Consider the following 23,942-nt stretch of genomic DNA (forward strand, 5'->3'; position numbering starts at 1 on the left):
TTGCACATCTACTGATCACACAACACATCAAACCTTGAAGCTGATGGGCTAGAGCAGCAAAAGGCCACTAACATAGTAGTCACTATATTATGCACAGGAGGTTCCTTATAAAGTGGCAACGGTGAGTTAATCTTGTATGTTGATTGTTGATATTGATCAACTGCTCTCGTTGTAGTAACTTAAAACAAAATTAAAAGCTATTTTTTTTGGTTCTTGAGAGATTCTCCCACCAGCCCCCTCCCTGTATGTTTGCTAGAAGCGAACATAAAGCCTGCAAAGCCTACAGCTTCGTTTGTTTGTGGCTCACTTAATAACAAAACAGGTTTCCTTGCCAGTGCAATCCAAACCAACGCTCAGAATGTGGAAATGATTATTTTATGCTCGTTATGAATGTAAATATTTGCGATGTCAGTCCACAATATTAATTGACGTTCACGAAGAAAACTAAAATAAAAATTGGAAGATGGTCTTTAGACAATGTCCCTGGAATAAATGCACGAGCAGTGCAATAAGGAGAAAGTCCGGCTGGGGACAGTATATTTCTTACAAGAAAGGGTAGGGTTTTCTAAAATTACAGTCCCGGGTAATTCCCGCTTTAGTTTCGGTTTTCGCAGAATGCATTGACCTTCATTTCGTAAGACGCTTCTCCGAGCGGGCTGTTGGTGAATAGGCTGCGGGTTACCTGCAGGTTTAACAGCCGTACAACTTAACAAAGTTGCATGTCAGGCATAAATCTTCGGTAGTTATTTTTCGACTTGAAACTCGGTATCGCCACCACCGTCCGAGCCATTCAGATTGAAACAGAAAGCAAGAAAATTGAAAGTCCAGGAAACAGAGTGTCCCCAGTCCGCCGAATCGAACGCGAGTTTTGCGGGCTCTCGGGAGACAGCGTTCAGCGCGTTGGTAAGCTTGGCTCCGCGATTTCTCCACAGCTCATCGCAGACTCTTGCAGCTTTCTCAAGTGGATCGAAATGGCAAATCCGGTTGCCCTCTGTAGATTCCTCCACTTGCCTGTTGCTTTAGCTCTTCTGATTTTCTGTGTTTGCATTAACACTTTGATCCAGGCAGCGGATGTCCGCAGTCGCGAAGAGTCTGCTGAATGTAGAGCAAACTAGAAAACCAGCAGGTTACCAGGTTTTCTGATTGATCAACAATATGTAGGGATCAATTTACCTTTTTAATGACCTACTTGGAATTTACATTATATGAAATTCCTGAAAAACATTCGATTTCTGATCTTTAAACTTTTTTCTATATTGTGTTTCAATCGGCAGGCAGATGAAGGGAATTCTGGAAATGGATTTAAACCTACAAATATATTTTTATTTTGTGCTGTTTGCAAACCTTTACTCTGCACAAGGTAAGTAGTAAATCGTTTGTCGGTCACTAGCTCATTCAACACTGATGATAGTAATGGAAGATGATGGGATGTATTTTTTTGCAGAGTTCATGACTTTGAAGTGCGAGGAGACGGTGACGGGAATATTTAACGAGGACACGATATTGCCATGCAACCTGACAACAGCAGAGCCATATACAATCACAAACATTGAATTGCAGAAAGATGATGGAAATTCTGGACTTGTTTTTAAGTTTGATGGTAGTCATAATGTCAGTAAAGCTCAGAATCGAATTAAATTACTGCGTTCGGATCTACAAAATGTGTCGCTGGTACTTCAAAAAACAGAACTCTCAGATAGTGGGAAATATATTTACTTTTTGCAAGCAAATATAGGATATAAGCAAGTTAACGTCGTTTTAGTGGTTAAAGGTGAGTAGCAGTGTGCTTTCCCTGTTTTTTCATTTCAAAACCTGGTTAATTCTAACTGACTTCAAATGCAGTTTTACTTCCCCAAAACACCCTTGTTTTGCTTTTATTATTTCAAAAATAGACTTTAATTATGAAAAAAGATAGAAAGTTACAATAGGTAAATAAATACTGTATGAGAATTTTATCTGTAAAACAAAGAAGACTTTTGCATTTATATAACAGGTTTCAAATCTCCAGACTGTCCCCAATCATATCACTTTCATTGCAACCAAGCCCCACTTATATTAGTAAACTCACCAGGTAACTGGTAGGGTGAAAGTATCCACTCATGCTGGATGACTGTACTACTGAGTAGATTACCCACTTTTGGTGTTTTTGCATCAACCTATGCTGGCAAGAATCCCTTGGCATTAATGCTGAGAATGAACTGCTATCTCTCCTGAGTAGTGACATACCCCACAGGCAGCGGTTGCACCAAGAGTATCCTCCAGGAATCTGTACCCAGGGCTTTGCAGCTTAAAGCTGGTGTAAGCATAGCAGTACCCATTCAAAGGAATGGAAAATGTCTCCTGGGACGGTTATATTTTCCTTAATTAGTTGTTTAGCATAAATAAGAAGTTCAGTTTTTCAATGCAAAAATATTTACAGCTCGATGAATGTTCATGAAAGTGAAAGCCTCTGACGCAGAGCTCAGGGTCTCACTGGTTGCTGCATCTATTCAGTGGGTCCTGCTGATTACCTGAGCTGCGACAGCAATTGGGTGGCGTTCAGCCATTATTAAGTGTTAAGAGTTTTGATTTTCAGGGGCCATGCTGGAATACCATGGCAGGGATGGCAGATTTTGGAATAATGAAAGATTGGCCAATATTATCAAATAATACAATGCTCTCTTTTTAGCTCCCTACAGTTTGCCAAAACTGGCCTTAGTTAATTTGACAGAAATGACCAAGGTGGTCAGTTGTGAAACAACTGGATATCCTTCTGCTCAGATTCATTGGACCGTCAATGGGAAAAACCTCACATCTAGGTCAAAAAACAAAGAAAGTGAAACTGCTCAAGGACTGATCTCTATTACCAGCACACTTCCAATTATAAAGTCAGAAACTGACCAGGAGCATATCTACACCTGTGCTGTTTGGAATGAGGCAGAGCGTAAATATGAAGCCAAGAACAGTATCTCAAGTATGTTCATAATCTTCTTTTTCATGATTAGGAAAATGATTGTTTAACTAATTGCTACAATATTTCTGGTTCTCAGTGCTGCCAACTTGGTATATTTGGATTTCCAGAAGAACTTTGAGTGGGTGTAACAAAACAAATTTCAGCATATGTCACAAGGTGCAATATACTGGCCAAGTCTGAACATTGGGATATGGACAAAAAAATAAGAAATAGGCTGGTGATTTTCAATCTGGGAGGCATGACAAGTGGGGTGCTGCAGTGATCAGTCTTAGCTAGAAAAAACTAGAAGAAGTTAATGGTTCAGGTAGCATTTGTAAGAAAAATGGCCAGTTGATACCTTGGGTTTAGCCCCTCCATCTGGACTGAAAGAGGAGAGATATAAACCATTAGAGGGTGAAGAGAAGGGCTGGAACAAGAGCTAGCAGGTGATAGGTGAATTCAGGTAAGACTGGGTTAGTCAGATGTGGAATCAAAGGGGGAAGGTACAGAGAGAAGATGGGAGTAGTGGGGGAGGGAAACAATTGAATATATGAACATAAAAAATAGAAACATGATGATGCCATCTGGCCTGTCAAACCTGCTCCACCATTAAATAGTGATAAATTGAAAGCTGTTGGTGTTCAGAGGAATGTACACATCATTTGACACAAATCACTGGAATTTCATATCCATTTGATGCAATAAATAGGAAGCCAGATTATTTATTAGGTTTTAATTGCACAATGATTTGACTTCAAGAATAGGGCCATCTTGCTCCAATTATTTAGGGCCCTGGAGAGCCAACATTTGGAATTCTATTTGTCTATGGATTTGCAGTGGAGAGACTGGAGCAATGGGTAACTAGGTTAATTCCCAGAGTAGGGGTTTTGACCTCTCCTCCCTTAAATTTAAAAGAATCAGTGTTGATCTCATTGGAAGGTACAAAATTATCACAGTTCTTCCCTGGCTGAAGTGTCTGGACACAGCATCAGTTTCAAAATTCAGGATTGTCCTTTCGTGACCCAGATGAGAAGAAGGTTTTTCATCAGAAGCTGGTCAATCTACCCATGGAGACTGCAGAGACTGAATCACCAAATATTTCCGTGATTGAGATAAATAGAAGTTTGGATATTTAGAGATATGTGGAAAGTGTTTGAAAATATAGCTGAGAAAAAAAGCCACAATCTCATTGAATGATAGGGAAGTTGTTATATTTTGGTTGTTCCAATCATTCTTTTTCTTACATTTGTTATGCTCCAGAGGCTATATTTAGCTCTCTAGGGTGTTTTTTCCAGGGTGGTTATGGGATTATACAGTTTTGCTTAGAGATCAACATGACTGATTTTTAAAAATTGTGGAGTGTATAAGCATATGATGTCAGTGTTCTTATAAAGATTGATGATGAAATTTACAGCTTCTACTGTTTTTTTTTAGTTTCAAATGTATATCAGCCAAATAATAAAAAACACACTGAAGAAAAAAAGAGAAAAGCCCTCACAGCAGTAGGTCTCCTTATTGGAGGTCTTGCAGTTGGAATACTCATCCTGGGTCTTCTGAAATTCAGAAGATGGCACCATCCAGGTACACTATTTCAGCAAATGATTTTAATTCCAAGTAAAACTTCTGAATCCTTGTAACTCAAAGTATTAATCATTGGTGTAAAATTATGCACAGATAACCAATGATCAATATAAAATATAATTTCATAATCTGTGAAAGATCTAAAACTTTAATGATTGCCAAATTGTTATGATCTACAGCTGGCAGGTCAAAATTGTTAGCAGGGCTGTGTATGTATTTTTGCATTTGCTTTCCAAAAACAAACATATTTGAAGTCCTGTCTACAGAGGATGTTTACGGGGATAGGTAAAAGAAAGTACCAATATAAACCATAATAAGTTACATTGGACAACAAAGAGTTTGCTTCCTGAATACCTTTAGTATCTTATGACTTTTGGGCTACTGATCATGAAAATCACCTTGAAATTTCCATATAATGTACCATTTTTTAAAATAAACTTACGTTTAGTATTTCAATTCATAATTCAAGTCACTTAAAATGTTGCCTACAATGTAAGTTGGAAAGTTTCCTATCTTGTCCAGGTGTGCTTGGGCGGTGCGGCTGCCGCATGGCATGACAGGTTTTAGTAATAATTATTGAGTTCAGGATTGTAAGGATGGAATTTGCTATCACCAGGCACAAATATTTCTATGAAGGATTTTGATATTTGAGACAGATGCTTCCCAGACTAACTGATGCCAAGATTAAGGAAAGCGTTTTTGTTGGTCCACAAATCAAGCAGGTCATCAATGACAGGCAGTTTGAAGAATTTCTAGTGGGACCGGAGAAAATCACATGGAAGGCATTCAAGGAAGTTGTTGAAATTTTTCTAGGCATCTACAGAGCACCAAACTACATGCAGCTGGTTGAAAGCATGCTTCAAGCATATAAAACCACAAAATGCAACATGTCACTAAAGATTCATTGCCTGCATTCCCATTTAGACTTCCTCTCTGCAAATCTTGGTGCTGTTAGTGATGAGCATGGTGAAAGGTTTCACCAGGACATTGCGGTCATGGAGAAAAGATACCAGAGCAACTGGAATCTATCAATGCTGGCGAATTATTGTGGACACTTAAGCAAGAAGTTTCAGACACTGAGTACAAATGAAAATCATTAACAAAATATTTTTAACTTAGTTGAACTATTGGAAAGCATCAGCACCATTATGCAATTAAACACATTATATTCAATAAAAGTTAATTTGTTGTTTCTCCAAATTCCTACGTAGTATAAGTAGTCTGAAGTTATATTTCTGTTCATCTTCAAGCAGTCTATCATAAATCAAAAAAAAATTCTGAGTAAGCAACACTTCTGAAAAATTTGTTGTCCAGTGTTTTATAATCAATTAATCCAAATCCTGGCCTCAGAATATGCAGCACTTTTCACCAAACTCCCACTTGCACCTAAAGACTCACCAGGTGAGTCACCCTGGAAAGTTCTGATTTAGCTTCTGCAGGGTCTGATTCTGTTATCAAACTACCACCATTTACAGTGCACCAAGTATTGGTGTAGTATTAGGTAAAGCAAATGGTGCTGGAGAGAGCATTCCATAAAAAAGAACAGAAGCTTTTAAAAACATAATTTATGTGTGAAATTATGGAGCCATTTGTCCCACACTACCAGGCTCAGGAACAGTTATTACCCTTGAACCATCAAACTCCTGAGCAGTGTGGATATCTTCACACACCTCGACACTGAACTGATTCCACAACTCACTTTAGACAACTCTACAACTCATCTTCTTAATATTATTTACTACATTCTTTTTGCATTTGCAAAGTTTGCCTTCTTTTGAACATTGGTTGTTTGACCAGCTTTCTGTGTAGTTTTTACTGATTTCATTGTATTTCTTTGTGTCTACTGTGAATATCCACAGGAAAAATGAATCTCATGGTAGTAGTACATATGGTGATATGTATGTACTTTAATAATAAACTTTTAACTTTTGAACTTTGAAGTGCATTGAGTAAGTGCTTGTGTGTGTTTTTAGCAGTTAGTTGAGTGACTTGCCAGTGTAGGATAGTTGAGATAGCAATGTAGGAATTTTCTCAGATTTAAAAAAAAGCCAGACCAATTAAGAGTAGTGTGTTTTCTTTGTTAAAGGACATGAATAAGCAAGTTGTCTGTTCTCTACAATATTCTAAAGAGAATGAATCTTAAGCAAACACACAGAATGCTGGAAGAACTCAGCAAGTCAGGCAGCATATGTGGAAAAGAGTAAACAGTTGACATTTTGGGCTGAGACCATTCTTTAGGACTGTGAAAGAAGGGGGTAAGATGCCAGAAAAAAATATGGGAGGTGGGGGAGGTGAAAGAGGCTAGCTGGAAAGTGATAGGTGAAGCGAGGTGGGTTGGAAAAGTCAAGGGCTGGAGAAGAAAGAATCTGATAGAGGAAAATGGACTTCATGGAGAAAGCGGAGGAGGAGTGAAGCCAGGATAATAATAGGCAGGTGGGAAGAAGTGAAAGATCAGGATGGGGAATAGATAGAGTTAAATCTTTATGCTTCCAGTTACTGACAGCAGGCAATTTATTAAACTGCGCTCAACTACCCATATTGTGAGGCTAGGATTTGAATTAATTTCACCTGGATTATTTATAACTTGAGACAATTAAACTGATCGATTGTCAACATAATTTCCTACTGAAAAGGAGTGACATATTATTTGTAGCCTGGTCCCAGTCTCAAAATTGGATCAATTTTGCATTCCATTATTGTTGGAAATACCTGAATATTACCGAAAATGTAAGAACTCATTATTACTGTCATTGTTACTACTCTTAGTATACATGATTAGGAGTTTAAGAACAATAAGGAAAATAATTTGCATTATTTTTACATCAAGAAATATTAATTTACTTCCAATTAATGTGACAAAATAATAATAATTTACTTTATTTTGTTTTTAGTTCGACAGTCCAATGAAGAATCAGAAAATCAAATGGTGGGTTTGATTTCAAACATTGACTTATTTTTAGCCCCACACATCACGATTTTCAAAGTTTATTTGTTCTTGTTTAATAGCTTAAATAATTTCTTATTCAGGTTTGAAGACTGCCCCGCTAACTTCAAACTTACATGGAGGAACCATCATTTTGTGACGTGATGTCTGATCTGCCTGATGTTCTGTTGTGCAACTGTGAAACTTCAACATCCTTCACAAAGAACTAAGACATTCCTCTGTAATACCTTGAAAGCAGGAATTGTGCTTTCAAAAATCTCAGCTCTTGGGTAAAATAACAATTCCAGTTTTAACTTTGGCACTTTGTTGAACTCTTCACCATTGCTTTTATCTGAAGTTAATGGCTTCACATATTGATAAATCTCATCAGTGAGATCAGACTTAAGTGTCAAGGAATGACCCTGTTTTATACCTGAAGTACTAAGTCTGTGTACGAAATCACCATAAGGCAATGAAAAGAGAATAAGCTCTTAAGCCTAGTTGCACTTTGAAAGTTTGCTTCCTGTTGAATGAATCCATTAAGCTATTTTTCCGCTGAGCTGTACTTCTCAGGAACTAAAAAAGTGAAATGTGATATGTAGTCAGCTTCAGTCGAAAACAGAAGCAGAAGGAGCATTATGTAAGTGGAATACTACATGTATTTGCCACTTGTAATGTATGTACGGAGAAGGAAGTCTCTGATTTTAAATCTCCGCTGCCTTGCGGCCATACCCACCCATGGGAAAGGCTTCGGGAGTAAACCCTGAGGAAGGATTTCGGAGCCAGGGTCTCTAAGGCAGTTTGATGACGTTGTTTACAACTTCACTCTGGCATCCTCTGCGACAACGCTGGTGCCAAGCTGTATTGGCACTTGCCCTTCCCTTGGACTACATCAGTAACATGGAGAGGGGGAACACGCTGCGTGGGTAATAGCCGGTTCTTCAAATCTTCCTGCCCAGGCTTGCACCCTGGAGAGGACACAGACCAGCAGAGGTGCAAACCCATGGCTGTCTATTATTATAACATATGTATCTGTTGTAATTTTTTATGCTTTGTCTTTTGAGTCAAATGCAGTGAACACGTGCAATATTATAGATTATAATTTGATCAGTTGTCTTTTCTCTGTTTTAAGGATTAGAATATGGAAATTAACTTCTATAAAATTTCTGTTTATTTCATGTATTTCTACTTTAATTTGTTTTATGTACATAGCCCAGTTATAAAGCTCATTTGATATTTTATACATATTTTATACTAATTATTTTGTAAATCTTATATTGTTCTTTTCCTCCTAAAAGTACTTAAATACACTAACCATTTCTAATATCTTACTCTCCTACACTATTGCTTATGTCAGCCATGCCAATGAACGTGAGCTGGCTGTACAAATGTAAGTTTTAAAATCACGCCCTAACATTTGGTGACAGCAACCTTAAAATATATCAGGTGGATATCAGATACATATGTTATAATAATAGATCTAGTGGATCCTCATAAAAATACTATTCAGTTCAAGTGAGTAATTCAAACAAAATGAAAACTGAGTGTCATTTGCTTTATGTTTTATTACAGAAGAGTGAAAAGGTGTGGGATTTAAAAAAATTGTTTTGTGAAGTGATTAGAAATGTTGCTGACCTAATTTGGGAAATAAACATAACCTTTCACTTCTTTTTCTCCGTGGTGTGATTCCTTTGCCAACAGATTGAACCACATGATCTTCTGTGAGTCCCAGCCTAAAGGCTTTCAGCCCATTCAGCTGTGGACCCATGATGTAAAGTGGTAGTTGTATAATCAATAGAATTCAGTTCTCAAGCATCCACTGTGGGATTTGTATTCAGTGACTCTAGATTAATAATCTTGACTTTTGCATTATTAGCCCGGTGGCTAAATGGTTAAGGCATCAGTCTAGTGATCTGAAGGTCGCCAGTTTGAGTCTCAGCTGAGCAGCGTGTTGTGTCATTGAGCAAGGCACTTAACCACACATTGCTCTGTGATGACACCGGTGCCAAGCTGTATGGGTCCTAGTGCCCCTCCCTTCGACAACTTCAGTGATGTGGAAAGGGGAGACTTGCAGCATGGGCAACTGCCAGTCTTCCATATAACCTTGCTCAGGCCTCAGTCAACATCGAAAATCGATGGACAACCGAAGAAGAGAATTAGCCCAGTATCATCACTAACTAACTGGATTCTGACACCTCACTCTCATTCCTCAATCACACTTTATTTAATTGTGCACAAGAAGAACAGTTCAGCTCCTGTCATTGAACTGTTCTGAAGTTTGAAGAAGGAAATGCCATTTTTATACACAGATTGACTCACTGGCAGATATTGATTCAATAGAAACTTAGTGTACCTCTGAATTCTACCATATGCATATTTAGGTACCAATAATAATATATATTTCAGGTATTAATAATCAATTAAATCCACATGCTAAAGGCCAATAATACTTGAGATATTAGTAAAATAACTGTGCAATATTCAGTGCGTCCTGTGTTTGCATCTTTGTCTCGTTTTGGTAATCTTGGTTCCCCAGCTTGAACAAAAAATCTGTGCAAACGAGAGTTAGACTTTCAAGGGACATGTTCAGTCTGGGTGACTGCAGTTTGTGTCAGTTGATCAGATTAATTCTTACCTTTCTGAACTTCCACATTCTGTTCTATCAGTGCACCATTTTAACCCTTGCCTTGCTGCAATTTCCACACTGAACTATCCACAATGGGATTTATACTCAGTGACTCCAGATTAATAATCCAGGCCTTTGGATTACTCCTCTAGTGATACAACCATATTATATTCCATTACCTTTGATTACCTTTCTGATGACACATTTCACAGCAGAAAAGTGACATCCTTTCCAAAAAAAACTTATGTTCGTGGCCGAATGTAGAAGGAGATGAGTTATACAGCTCTTGTTGCATGCACGTGCAGTTCAACTCTTTCAGTGATTATGCAGAAAGTTTGAAGTTAATAATTCATCTCCTGCTACCTTAGGCCATGAGCTTATCAATTACCCCTGTTGTGGACCACTTACTGGAGGTCCAAGACGCCAACTTCTACTAAGAAGGGATCCGTATGCTCCACACCGGTGGACTATGTGTGTAAATATAGGAGGGGCAACACACATAAAAGTTGCTGGTGAACGCAGCAGGCCAGGCAGCATCTCTAGGAAGAGGTGCAGTCGACATTTCAGGCCGAGACCCTGAACGCAGTCTTTTTCTTTCTGGTCTGGAGGCTCAACCTGTGGCTATCTTGGGGTGAACACCATCTCCCTGAAGGACAGCTGGAGCACATATGCCAATTCTGTACAACATCGCAGGTCAGCTACCTCCTCCTCAAATTCAGTCACCTTGTTCCCGAAGTGTTGGATTAGCTGAAATTGCTTGCACATGTACACTCCACTGGAGCAAGTTTCCATGAATCTGAACATAAAGCAAGACTGACATTGCAGAGGCTGCATTATTATACTTTTAGGGGCAAAGAACTACTGATCTACTGAAGATTAAGTGACTGCATTTATGTGAATTCTTAAAAGTAAACTACTATTTATACTACCATTCCTACTTTGCTTCCGATGTACCAGATAGTGCCAGATGCCTAATGTGTGCTTGCACCTTCCTCAGACTTTTAAAATTTGTGTTCCTGAACAATTTGCTATCTCTGCTGGTAAACTATAACACGAAGTGTCCTTTGGACCCACTGTGTTAGACCTATAATTTCACCACCATCTAATTATCGGCTAGTTTTTTTGTTGAAAACACCTTAAGCATCTCTTTTACCACTGCCCAAAACAAGGGATGAGAAAAAAATATCAGATGATGATCTTCAGGTATAATTTACCCTCCTAGGTGAGGTATATAAAGACATTTCTGAGAGACTTTAAGATCTTCTCTCGATCCAAATTCCAGACTGGTTAATAAATTCGTTCCTGAACACTTTATTGAGAAATTGACAGGAAGAATGGAGAAGAACTGATCTCACTATAAAATGACTGAGCTGAAGCCAAGTTTCAAAACAAAAAATCCTAAAGATTTTTGATTCCAGAAAGAAATTTCCAAATGTTACCCTGCACTGTGGAAAAAGGTCAAGATGTTCTTTAATGCCTTTCCAACATCATATTTTGTGGAGTATGTTTCATTACTTTGAAAGAATTTGGGTGACTGCACTGAAACCAGTCTCCAATTTACTGAACATGGGATCTGAGATTCCTGCTGAGTGACGTTTAGCCTGAAAAGCTGATATCACTGCAGCAAGCCCATCCATCCCGTTGAAAGGTGAAAGAGCAATGAACAGTTGGACAACTAACATACACTCTAAAATTGTTGATGCAAATAATTTTCTCTGCAGTTAAGAAATAATTTTGTTTGCAGCTTTAAATAGATTTTAATAATTTTTCAATGATTTGTCACTACTTTGAATTTGCAGTTCCTAGTTTCTTTTACTGCACATCATAAGTCAAAATGCTTTATAGATTTTAAGTAATGTCAGGAAAGGGAGAAGGGGGCATTGGGGTCTGGGAACCAAGGGGGTGGCAAACCAAAAAAGTTTGGGAACCACTGTTGTAAATGAAAAACAACTTAGCATTTGATTGTTAGAAGATTTGAAGTTTTTTTTTAATATAAGGCTGTAATTGAGGCCAAATCAAAAAGCTTACAAGTTTGTTTCTGAGGGGGAAATTAATAAGTCACATTTCTGGTCTATTAAAGTTCTGTGGACCCACCATTTTAGCAGTTGGGGTAATGAAAATTCATCCTTACAGATTTTACAAATCATCAAAAATTCTGAGATGTGGAATAAAAATTCACTCTTAGGGAATTTATGTGCAAGTAAAAAATAAACACACAATGTATTCAGAGAACGGAACTAGCTTACTAAGGCTAATTGCTGGCTTACAGTTCACACCCCCCCCCCCCCATCTCTCTGCTTTCCACAGGGATCGCTCCCTACGCGACTCCCTTGTCCATTTGTCCCCCCATCCCTTCCCACCGATCTCCCTCCCGGCACTTATCCTTGTAAGCGGAACAAGTGCTACACATGCCCTTACACTTCCTCCCTCCCCACCATTCAGGGCCCCAGACAGTCCTTCCAGGTGAGGCAACACTTCACCTGTGAGTCGGCTGGGGTGATATACTGCGTCCGGCGCTCCTGATGCGGCCTTCTATATATTGGCGAGACCCGACGTAGGCTGGGAGACCGTTTTGCTGACCATCTATGCTCTGTCCGCCAGAGAAAGCAGGATCTCCCAGTGGCCACACATTTTAATTCCACGTCCCATTCCCATTCTGATATGTCTATCCACGGCCTCCTCTATTATCAAGATGAAGCCACACTCAGGTTGGAGGAACAACACCTTATATTCCGTCTGGGTAGCCTCCAGCCTGATGGCATGAACACTGACTTCTCTAACTTCTGCTAATGCTCCTCCTCCCCTTCGGACCCCATGCCTTATTTATTCATTATTCTTTTTCTTTCCCCTTTTTTCCTCCTTTTTTCTCCCTCTGACTACAACTCCTTGCCCATCCTCAGGTTTCCCACCCATCTTCTCTTTCTCCCTAGGCTTCCCGTCCCATGATCCTCTCCCTTCTCCAGCCTCGTATCCCTTTTGCAAATCAACTTTCCAGCTCTTATTTCCTCTCCTCCCCTCCCCTCCTGTCTTCTCCTATCATTTCAGATCTCTCCCTCCCCCTCCCACTTTCAAATCTCTTACTATCTCTTCTTTCAGTTAGTCCTGACGAAAGGTCTCGGCCCGAAACGTGGACTGTACCTCTTCCTATAGATGCTGCCTGGCCTGCTGCATTCACCAGCATTTTTTGTGTGTGTTGATTGCATAAGTATTCAACCTCCTTCAAGCCAGTATTTAGTAAATGTAATTTTGGCAGAAATTACAGCCTTGATTGAGTCTGTGTCGTTAGGTCTCTATCAGCTTTGCACATCTGTGCATTGCAAATTTTCCCCATTTTTTTTCCCAAATCTATTTAAGCTAGGTCAGATTGCATGGGGATCGTGAGTAAACAGCCCTTTTCAAGTCCAGCCACAAATGTTCGACTGGATTGAGACCTGGATTCTGACCCACATAGCCACCCAAGGATATTTAATGCCTCTTTGCATTTAATTATCTTACTGATATGGTGCTTCCATGTCAGCATATAGTCCAGCCACATGCCAAGAAACCTTACCACTGACACTTCCAGAGTTTGACTATACAATATCAAATTGAGTGCAGGTCCTGACGAAGGGTCTCGGCCTGAAACGTCGACTGCACCTCTTCCTAGAGATGCTGCCTGGCCTTCTGCGTTCACCAGCAACTTTTATGTGTGTTGCTTGAATTTCCAGCATCTGCAGAATTCCTGTTGTTTGCAGGTCTATTGATCCTCTTTGTAGAACATATAACTTGTGTTTTAGCTACTGAAAGCTTAAAGCCCCATCTACTTGCCCATTATTCAGCCTTATTAATTGCTGATTGCATCCTATATACAGTTAAATTGCATTTATTTCCTCTGATCCATAAAGCTCCATCATCTGCAAAGAGTAATTTACCCAACCCAGTGCCCGTCTCAGAGAAAATAACATTAATCATACTATTAAACAATAAAGAGTTGCAAATACTGCCTTGTGGAATCCCATTCCCTAACTCATAGAAGCCTGAATATACCTACCTACCCTTACCTGCATTGACCATCCAAATTAGAAACCCAAAAAAATTTATGTAGCCTTCCTCCCACTCCTAATTTCCGCCCTCCATAACATATCATGCTTTTTCTATGAAAAATCCAGCTATTACAACTTTTTTTATTTCCCTGTGCTTTCCTAAAATCTTCCAAACAGACATCAGAATCCAATGTCTTTCTATCCTTCCAAAATCTGCTCTTATAAAACGCAACATCACCTATTTCCAAAATATAATTCAACTGTTGAGTTACTATATGTTCCATAAGTTTACACAAATGAGACATTTGGGCTATTGGTTTATAACTAGAAAGATCCGATGGGGGTTTTCCAGGTTTTAGAATAGGCACTACTGCCATTACCATGAGGAAGGAAGCTGGCTTAAATTCCAAATATGATTAATCAATTTTAATATTATCTTAAAGAAGTTGTCAGCCATATATTTTAAACACACAATAACATACAACATCCTTTCCTAGAGCTTTCTGGTCTGTACTATTATTAACTTCCATAAATTCACACAAAGAAAACTCTACATCACTAATACTATCATTGCTGTAGCAAACTTCCAACACAGAACAGAAAATTGAAAATCTATAGCACATTACAGGCCCTTCGGCCCACAATGTTGTGCCGACCATGTAACCTAGTCTAGAAGTGGCCTAGAATTTCCCTACTGCATAGCCCTCTATTTTTCCAGGCTCCATGTACCTGTCTCTGGGTCTCTTAAAAGACCCTGTTATATCTGCCTCTATCACCATCACCAGCAGCCCATTCCATGCACCCACCACTCTCCGTGTGAAAAACTTACCTCTGACATCTCCCTTGTACCTACTTCCAAGCATCTTAAAACTATGTCCCTTTTTGTTAGCCATTACAGCCCTGGAAAAAACTCTGGCTTTCCACACGATCAATGCCTTTCATCATCTTTTACACCTCAAGCAGGTCACCTCTCATCCTCCGTTATTCCAAGGAGAAAACGCCAAGTTCACTCAACCTGTTCTCATAAAGCATGCTCTCCAATCCAGGTAACATCCATGTAAATCTCCTCTGCACTCTCCCTATAGCATCCACATCCTTCCTGTAGTGACGTGACCAGAACTGAACACAGTACTCCAAGTGGGGAGTTACTAAGATTGTACTAAGATTGAAATATTACCTCACAGCTCTTGAACGCAGTCCAATGGTTGATGAAAGCCAATACACCAATATGCCTTCTTAACAACACTGTCACCTGTGCACTGTGCAGCAGCTTTGAGTGTCCTATAGACATGGACCCCAAGAGCTCTCAGATCCTCCACACAGCCAAGAGCCTTGCCATTAGTATTATATTCTGTCTTCAAATTTGACCACCCAAAATGAACCACTTCACACTTATTTGGGTTGAACTCTATCTGCCACTTCTCAGCCCATTTGTGCATCCTATTGATGCCCCGCTGTAACCTCTGACAACCCTCCAGACTATCCACAACACCTCCAACTTTGGCATCATCAGCAAACTTGCTAATCCACCCTTCTACTTCTTCAGCCAGATCATTTATATCATTAAAAAATCAAAGGAGTCAACCCAGAACAGATCTCTGCAGAACGCTACTGGTCACCGTCCTCCATGCAGAGCACAAACCATTCACAACCACCCTTTGCCTTCTGTTGTCAAGCCAGCTCTGGATCCACAAAGCAAGGTCTCCTTGGATCCCATGCCTCATTACTTTCTGAATGAGCATCACATGGGGAATGTTATTAAATGCCTTATTGAAATCCATATTCACTACATCCACTGCTATACCTTCATCAATGTGTTTTATTACATCCTCAAAGAATTCAATCATGTTCGTAAGGCATGACCTGCCCTTGACAAAGCCATGCTCACTATCCCTAGTCAGATTGTCTCTCCAAATGCTCATAAATCCTGCTTCTCAGGATCTTCTCTAACCACTTGCCCACCACTGAAGTAAGACTCACTGGTTTATAACACATCAGGTTATTCACATAAAGCCTTATCCCTACATTGTTTAGCCTCTTCCCTTAAATTACCTTGATTATGAATTACAATAAATGACCAAGCCAATAACTCAACCTTCTCTGTTTCAGTAATTACCGTATTACCTTCTTTAATCAATACTAGAATGTTATTTGCCCTATGAATTCCCCCCCACATTTTTTTTAAATATTCTCCGAACATCTCCAAGTTTAATATTCCTTCCAATACTATCACAGTATGATCTCCAGTAAACCTTTTTCACATCTTCAGTACTTTGCTTACCACAGCCTGTGCCCTTTTATATTTAATAATGTCACTCAGAGAGTGATACTTAATTTTCCTAAACACCTCATTTCTCTCCCTAATTGCCTCTGCATACTCCCTAGTCCACCATGGTACAGCCTTTCTACTATTAATGCCCTTTTTAATAGGAATCACTTCCACAGCAGTTTGATGAAAGATGTAACAAATCCTTTCATTGCAGAAATCCACATCATCCACAACATTCAGCCCTGATAGATGTTCATCACATAAAACCTTAAACCTCTCCCAATTTGCTTTACCAAAATTCCACCTCCTAAAAGTGGCCTCCTGTCCCCTATAGAAATCCACACCCAAGCTTATAAATATCGGAAAATAATCACTGTCCAATATCTCATCTCCCATGACAGCCCACTTACTCACTCCAGCCAGAATGTTCGAAACTAGAAGTTAGATCTATAGCAGTTTCGGAACTCTAATGAACATTAAGTCTCATGCCCTTCCCATCATTAAGACACACAAGATGTGAAATATCTAAAAATTCTTCTACAATCAAACCATTACCATCATTCTGTGAACAACCCCACCGTGAACTATGTGTGTCAAAATTCCCACACCATACAAACCTTAGTAAGCTAGAGCTACATATGCTCTCCAGCAAATCAATCAAGAGCTTTCCACAAGACAAGGGTTGTAATTTATCACTTTAACACCCCTACCTGTTGAATTAAATACTTCTATTACAAGTGCCTCACATACTTCATTTATATCCACAAGTCTATGTCCTATCCCTTTCCTTACAAAATTTGCAACACTACCCCCTCTACCAAATAATCTATTACACCCAATTGCAATATAACCCTGCAAGACACACCTAACTGTACTTTAACCTTTTGACTTCAGCTGCTTTCTTAAGTATTTCACAACCTCTATAAGCTGCACTATGTTCTCCTCCACAATTACAATTAAATTTTACGAGTTCACAATTTTCCTATTTATGTTCTCCACCACATTTACTACATCTTCGTTTCATACTGCTGCAACATGCCCAAACCTCTGACATTTGTAACATCTAAGCAGGGGTGGAATATAAACTCGAGCATTATAACTAACATGCCCCAAACTAACTTTATTGGGGAGCTTCACTTCATCAAAACATATCAATATAGACAAACGATCTATCCTTTCCCGATTTCTGACTACTTGCAATCTCTTTATCTCCTTAAACTTGCCTCCCAATAAATGAGATTTAACTACTTCTATCAAAATCTCCACTGGAATAACTATCACAACACCGCTAACACCTCTACTTTCCACAGGCAAAATAAGTAACATCTTTTTACCAAGTCTTCAATCATAATGCCTTCTCAGACTGCTTTTTATCCTTAGAAACAATTAACACCTTCCCTCCTCTCAAAGTATGAGCACGATCTATAGTCCCTATGGCTGGTTTTAGCTCTGTTGTTAATTTAATGGGATTGATGGAGGGCGGCTGTCCTGGTTGAAATTTAAACAATACCTTGAAGTCTTCTTTATATTTTTCCAAAATATCCATCCCTTCCTCTCCATCATTTGAATTCATTCCAATATTATGTTTCTTTTTCTGTTTTCCAGATCTGAATTCAACTTCCTTCCAACCTCGTCCTGCCAACCCGCCCTCACCTGAACCATTCATTTGTAGTTCCTTTTCCAGATCCTCCCCCCTACCTGAACCTACACTATTTCCCAACATCCCACACCATTCATAGCCAGCACCACCATCTGCCCAACCCCTCTGTCTCCTGTCTCTCTGTCTTGTTTTACGGTGGTTGACGTCCAGCTTAATGGTACATTACTGCCCCCTTCTGCTCCAGAGTGTGCAATAGACTTGCATTCCAAATCCCTTCACCCAGTCTCTCTCTCTCACACACACACACACACTTACTTTACCCTCCCCTCTTTGGCCATCCTAGTACCCTATTCCCATTTATCCATTATATCCTATAAAAAATCCCTGTACCCCTTAAGAAAGCTAAAAATACCCTAACCTGTGCTCTCTCACCCATGCCCAGCAACCCTTTTAATGTGAATTCCTGCACCCCCAATTCCCTTAATTTAGTTCTCTCTGTTTCCCATACTTGCTGCAACTCAGAACTACATGTTCTACTGACTCCTCTTCCAGCCATTCCTCACACAATCCTGTCTGGTGTTTCCCTATCATTTTCAATGTTTTGTTTAATGCACAGTGTCCCAGCCTTAACCTAGTCCACACAGTTTCCTCTCTTCTGTTTCCACTACCTACCCTAGTACCTGCAACACTTTTTTGTATTTCATATAAATGCCTCCCTTTCCCCTCCCTGTCCCATCTTTCTTGCCACATTTGGTTGATTTTTTCCCAGATTACACACTTAACCTCTGCTTTACTGATACTAATGTGCATTTCTATATTTTCTTTCTTTAATGCCCTCTTTGCCAACTCATCCACCCTCTCATTCCCCTTCACCCCTACATGTGCTGGAACCCACAGAAATTTTACCTGACCTCCCTGATTTGCAATTCTTGCGACTAACTGAAGGACTTCATAAAGTACATCTTGCCGACTGTTTGTGTGAAAAGACCTTAAACTTGCTAGAACTGAGGATGAATCTGAACATATCAATGCTTTGGCTTGTCTGGCTTTCTGCACCCATTGCAACGCAACCAACACTGCCAGCATCTCCACTGTAAACACCCCTAACTTATTAGATGTTCTTCTGCTGATTCCAATTTCTTCTGCTGGTATAACCACCCCAAACACTGTCATTCCTGTTTCAGGTTCCTTCGCACCATCCGTATAAATGTGAGTATAATCACTATACTTTTCCATCACATGACAGTTAAATGCATTTACCAAATCAGACTAACCAGCTGGCTGCTCCCCGACTTCCGACCTCCCAGCCCTAAGGTAACGAAGATATCTGGAGGTAACGAAGCACTAGGACTCACAGTTCATCTGAAAACCCACTGCTTCTGAAGAACTATAGTTTGAACTGTACATCACAGGCTTCAACAGAACAGCAACCACCTTGAAAATAAGAGAGGAAAGACAAGCTATTGCATGAGCAAACTGAAAGAAAGAAGTCGCCTAGGTATGCAGAATTCACTGATGCCATCTTTCCTCATTCTTTGCCCTCTCGTTCCTTCTCCTTTCTCTCCAAATTAGGCCTCACCACTATCTTGTACAGCTTCAACATTACATCCCATCTCCAGCACTCAAAACTTTGATTAATGAAGGCCAATGTACAACTCTATCTACCTGTGATGCCATTTTCAGTGAATTATGTACCTGTCATCCCAGATCCCTTTGTTCTACAGCGCTCCTCAGTCTCAACCATTCACTATGTAAGACTTACACTGATTGGTTCAACAGAAGTACAACACATTGTACTTGTCTGTGTTAACTTCCACCTGCGATTTTCAGCCCATTTTTCCAGCTGGTCCAGATCCGGCCACAAACCACGTTGGCCTTTCCTGTGGTCTACTACATGCCCAATCTTGGTGTCATTCGCAAATTTGCTAACCAGCTAACCACATTATCATCCAGATCATTGATACACATGATAAACAACAATGGACCCAGCACCAGTCTCTGCAGCTCTCCACTAGTTACAGGGCTCCAAACAGAGAGGCAACTATCTACTACAGTACCACTTTCTGGCTTGTCGAACAAAGCCTATGTCAAATCCAATTTACTACCTCATCTTCAATGCTGAGTGACTGAAAATTCTTGACCATCCTCCCATATGTGACCTTGTTAAATGCAACTTCCACTGATTTCCTTTCATCAACTTTCATGGTAACCTCCTTGAAAAACTCTATAAGATTGATTACGCATGACCTACCATGCATGAAGCCACGCTGACTATCCCTAATCAGTCCACGTCTATCCAAATATCCATATATCTGGTCCCTTAGAATACCTTCCAATAACTTTCCCACTACTGATATCAGACTCACCAGCCAATAATTCCCTGGTTTATTTTGGAGACTTTCTTAAACATTGGCAATCCTTTAATCCTCCAGTAACTCACGTGTCGCTAAAGATGATTTAAATAACTCTGCTAGGGCACCAGCAATTTCTGCAATTGTCTCCCACAGGGCCCAAGGGAACATCTTGTCAGGCTCTGGGGATTTGTCCACCTTAATTTGCCTCAAGACAGCAAACACCTCCTCCTCTCTAATCTGTGTAGGGTCCATGAAGTTGATGCTGCTTTGCCTCACTTTCTTGTTAATTTTCTCTGTACTCTTTCAGCCTCTCTGCTGCATTGATTCACACCTATAGATTCTGTGCCCATCTCCTGCGTCAATACAGATGCAAAAAGATAATTTAAGATCTCCCCCATCTCTTTTAGCTCAAGGCATGGATTACCACTCTGATCTTCCAGAGGACCAATTTTGTCCCTTGTAATCCTTTTACTCTTAATATATCTGTGGAATCCCTCAGGATGCTCCTTCAACTAGTCTTCTAGAGCAACTTCATGCCTACTTTTATTCCTCCTGATTTCTTTCTTAAGTGTTTGCTTGCATTTCTTATATTCTATAAGCACTTCATTTCTTCCCACCTGTTACCTTTCCTTCCTTAAACCTGTTATCTTTACCTTTTAGTCAAAATTTCACCTCTGAAGGCCTCCCACTTGCCAAGTATACCTTTCCCAGAAAACAACCTGTCCCAATCCATACTTACAAAATCCTTTCTGATACCATCAAAATTGGCCTTTCTCCAATTTAGAATATCAACTGCAGACAAGACCTATCTTTTTTCAATATTTGTTTTGAAATGAATGGCATTATGATTACGAAGCATTCCCCTACACAAACATCTGTCACATGCCCTGACATATTCCCAAGTGGCTGATCAACTATCACACACTCTCTCTTTGGGACTTCTATGTACTGATTAAGGAAACTTTCCTGAATACATTTGACAAACTCTATCCTTTCTAGTCCTTTTACAGTATGGGGGTCCCAATCAATATGTGGAAAGTTAATATCACCTGCTATAACAACCTTATGTTTCTTGCAATAGTCTGCAATCTCTCGACAAAATTTGTTCCTCTACGTCCCTCGGACTACAGAGTGGTCTATAATATAGCCCTATTAACATGGTCATACCTTTCTTATTCCTCAGTTCCACCCATAACGCCTCACTAAACAAGTTCTCCAGTCTGTTCTGACTGAGTACTGTGGTATCTTCAATTTTTCTTCCAAAGCGGAAGGAAATTTTGATTATACTGTGGACACAAGAATATTAATTTTGGTTTTACTTACAATGCCTATAAAAGGTATACAGCCCCTTGGAAGTTTTCATATTTTATTGTTTTACAATATTGAATCACAAAGGTTTTAACTTGACTTTGTTGACACTGATCAACAAAAAAAGTCTCGTGTCAAAGAGTAAACAGATTTCTACAAAGTGATCTAAATTAATTACAAATATAAAATACAAATAATTGTTTGCATAAATATTCATCCCTTTAATATGACAAACTAAATAATCTCGCGTGCAGTCAATTAGTTTTGCAAGCCACATAATTAGCCGAATGGAGATCACCTGCGTGCAGTCAATTGGTTTTGCAAGCCACATAATTAGCCGAATGGAGATCACCTGCGTGCAGTCAATTGGTTTTGCAAGCCACATAATTAGCCGAATGGAGATCACCTGCGTGCAGTCAATTGGTTTTGCAAGCCACACAATTAGCCGAATGGAGATCACCTGCGTGCAGTCAATTGGTTTTGCAAGCCACATAATTAGCCGAATGGAGATCACCTGCGTGCTGTCAATTGGTTTTGCAAGCCACATAATTAGCCGAATGGAGATCACCTGCGTGCAGTCAATTGGTTTTGCAAGCCACACAATTAGCCGAATGGAGATCACCTGTGTGCAGTTTCAATGATGTGTTCACAAAGGTACTAGTGGATATAGGTAGGTCACTGTTTGTGGATGATGGGGCCTTGTGGAAAAGATGTAGAAACATGGAGTATATAAATCAGGAAACTACAAGAAGCAATGGATCCAGTTCAGAAAATTTGTCTGAAGAGGGGAGAAGAAGAAGGGAAAGAATAATGAAAAGAATAATGAGCCAACACCCAGGTGTGTTAAGCAGGAGGGAAGGAACATATGATATAATTGATGATCCATTTACATTAGCAGAAATGGTGAGAGCAATAAAGAGATGGAGACCAACCTCCCCAGGGAAAGATCTGATATGCTCTGTGATGCTAAAAAATCTAGGAGAAGGAGCGCTCTAGAAGTTGCTGCATTTTTATAACAGAGTGTGGGAGGAGGGAAGATTACCAAGTGCATGGAAAGAAGCAGTAGTAATTCCAATAAGGAAGCCTGGCAAGGATCTGTCAAAACCCACTAGCTACAGACCAATTGCATTAACATCAAGTATATGTAAGATAATGGAAAGGATGATAACAGAAAGGTTATCATATGAGTTTGAGAAAAGGGGAATGCTGGCAAGTCATCAGAGTGGTTTTAGAAAGGGAAGGAATTTCATGGACTCAGTGATTATGTTAGAGATTGAAATAAGGAAGGCCCAGGCAAATAGAGAGTCAGTAGTGGCAGTGTTCTTTGACATTGAAAAAGCCTATGATATGATGTGGAAGGATGGATTATTAATTAAACTGCACAAGATGGGGGTTGGTGGGAGAGTTTTTAATTGGATTAAAGATTTTTTGTTTGGTAGAAAATTCAAGTTCAGATTGGATCAGAATTATCAAAACAGTACATAGTGGAAAATGGCACACCTCAAGGTAGTGTGATTAGCCCATTACTTTTCATCATTATGATCAATGATGTCTTCACAAAGGTACCGGTGGATATAGGTAGGTCACTGTTTGCGGATGATGGGGCCTTGTGGAAAAGAGGCAGGAACATGGACCATATAATCAGGAAACTACAAGAAGCAATTGATGAAGTGGTGGAGTGGGGTTATGATTGGGGATGTAGATTTTCAGTAGACAAAACTCAAACTGTATTTTTTTTACCAGGAAAAGAGTTGAGGTAGGGAAGAAGTTAAGTATGTATGGGGTTGAATTAGAAAAGGTTGCATCATTTAAATTTCTGGGAGTTATATTTGATTCACGATTAACATGGGCAGACCGTATCAGGAAAGTTGAGGAGAAATGTAAAAAAGTAATAAATGTGATGAGATGTTTGACTGGTAGGGAATGGGGAGCAAGTTGTTCAGCTTTGAAGAGAATGTATGTGGCTTTAGTAAGATCTGTATTGGATTATGGAAATATAGTATATGGATCAGCAGCTAGGTCTCTTATAAGGAAACTGGATGTGATTCAGGCTCAGGCCTTGAGAGTGTGCAGTGGGGCTTTTAAAACGTCACCAGTGTCAGCCCTACAGGTAGAAATGGGAATAATGCCTTTGGAACTAAGAAGGATGCAACTGATGGCAAACTACTGGGCTAACTTGCAGGGGCACAATGATTCTCACCCTACTAAAGGAGTGTTGCAGGAGTGCTGGGAAAATGGGAGGTTTCAGAGGGATACCTTTAGTCGGGTAGGGAATGATATCGCGAAAGAATGTGGAGTATTTGATCTGAGGATAAGTCCTTCAGTAG

At 39.7% G+C, this 23,942-nt stretch overlaps 1 protein-coding gene across 2 annotated transcripts; it reads left to right on the forward strand.

The window, feature by feature from the left end:
* The first annotated feature begins 366 nt into the window (after nucleotides 1-366).
* On the forward strand, nucleotides 367-9,078 carry LOC134336508 (uncharacterized). Of its 2 annotated transcripts, XM_063030778.1 has the most exons (7): nucleotides 372-903; nucleotides 1,275-1,360; nucleotides 1,445-1,771; nucleotides 2,669-2,953; nucleotides 4,367-4,513; nucleotides 7,405-7,439; nucleotides 7,541-9,078. In XM_063030778.1, exons 2-7 carry the CDS (start codon nucleotides 1,279-1,281, stop codon nucleotides 7,544-7,546), a joined length of 882 nt encoding a protein of 293 aa, XP_062886848.1. In that variant the 5' UTR covers nucleotides 372-903; nucleotides 1,275-1,278; the 3' UTR covers nucleotides 7,547-9,078. The 2 variants fall into 2 exon arrangements, with proteins under 2 accessions (XP_062886849.1, XP_062886848.1); XM_063030779.1 differs by lacking the exon at nucleotides 4,367-4,513 and having other exon boundaries at nucleotides 367-903.
* Nucleotides 9,079-23,942: the final 14,864 nt, after the last annotated feature.

Source organism: Mobula hypostoma, chromosome 22 (assembly GCF_963921235.1).
Source record: "Mobula hypostoma chromosome 22, sMobHyp1.1, whole genome shotgun sequence".
Classification (NCBI taxonomy): domain Eukaryota; kingdom Metazoa; phylum Chordata; class Chondrichthyes; order Myliobatiformes; family Myliobatidae; genus Mobula; species Mobula hypostoma.

Excerpts from the sequence above, each read along its gene's own strand:
- LOC134336508 (XM_063030778.1), top strand. The coding sequence starts at position 1,279 with ATGAAGGGAATTCTGGAAATGGATTTAAACCTACAAATATATTTTTAT. Across the intron at positions 2,954-4,366 it reads AGCCAAGAACAGTATCTCAA|TTTCAAATGTATATCAGCCA; the intron begins GTATGTTCATAA and ends GTTTTTTTTTAG. Across the intron at positions 4,514-7,404 it reads CAGAAGATGGCACCATCCAG|TTCGACAGTCCAATGAAGAA; the intron begins GTACACTATTTC and ends TTTTGTTTTTAG.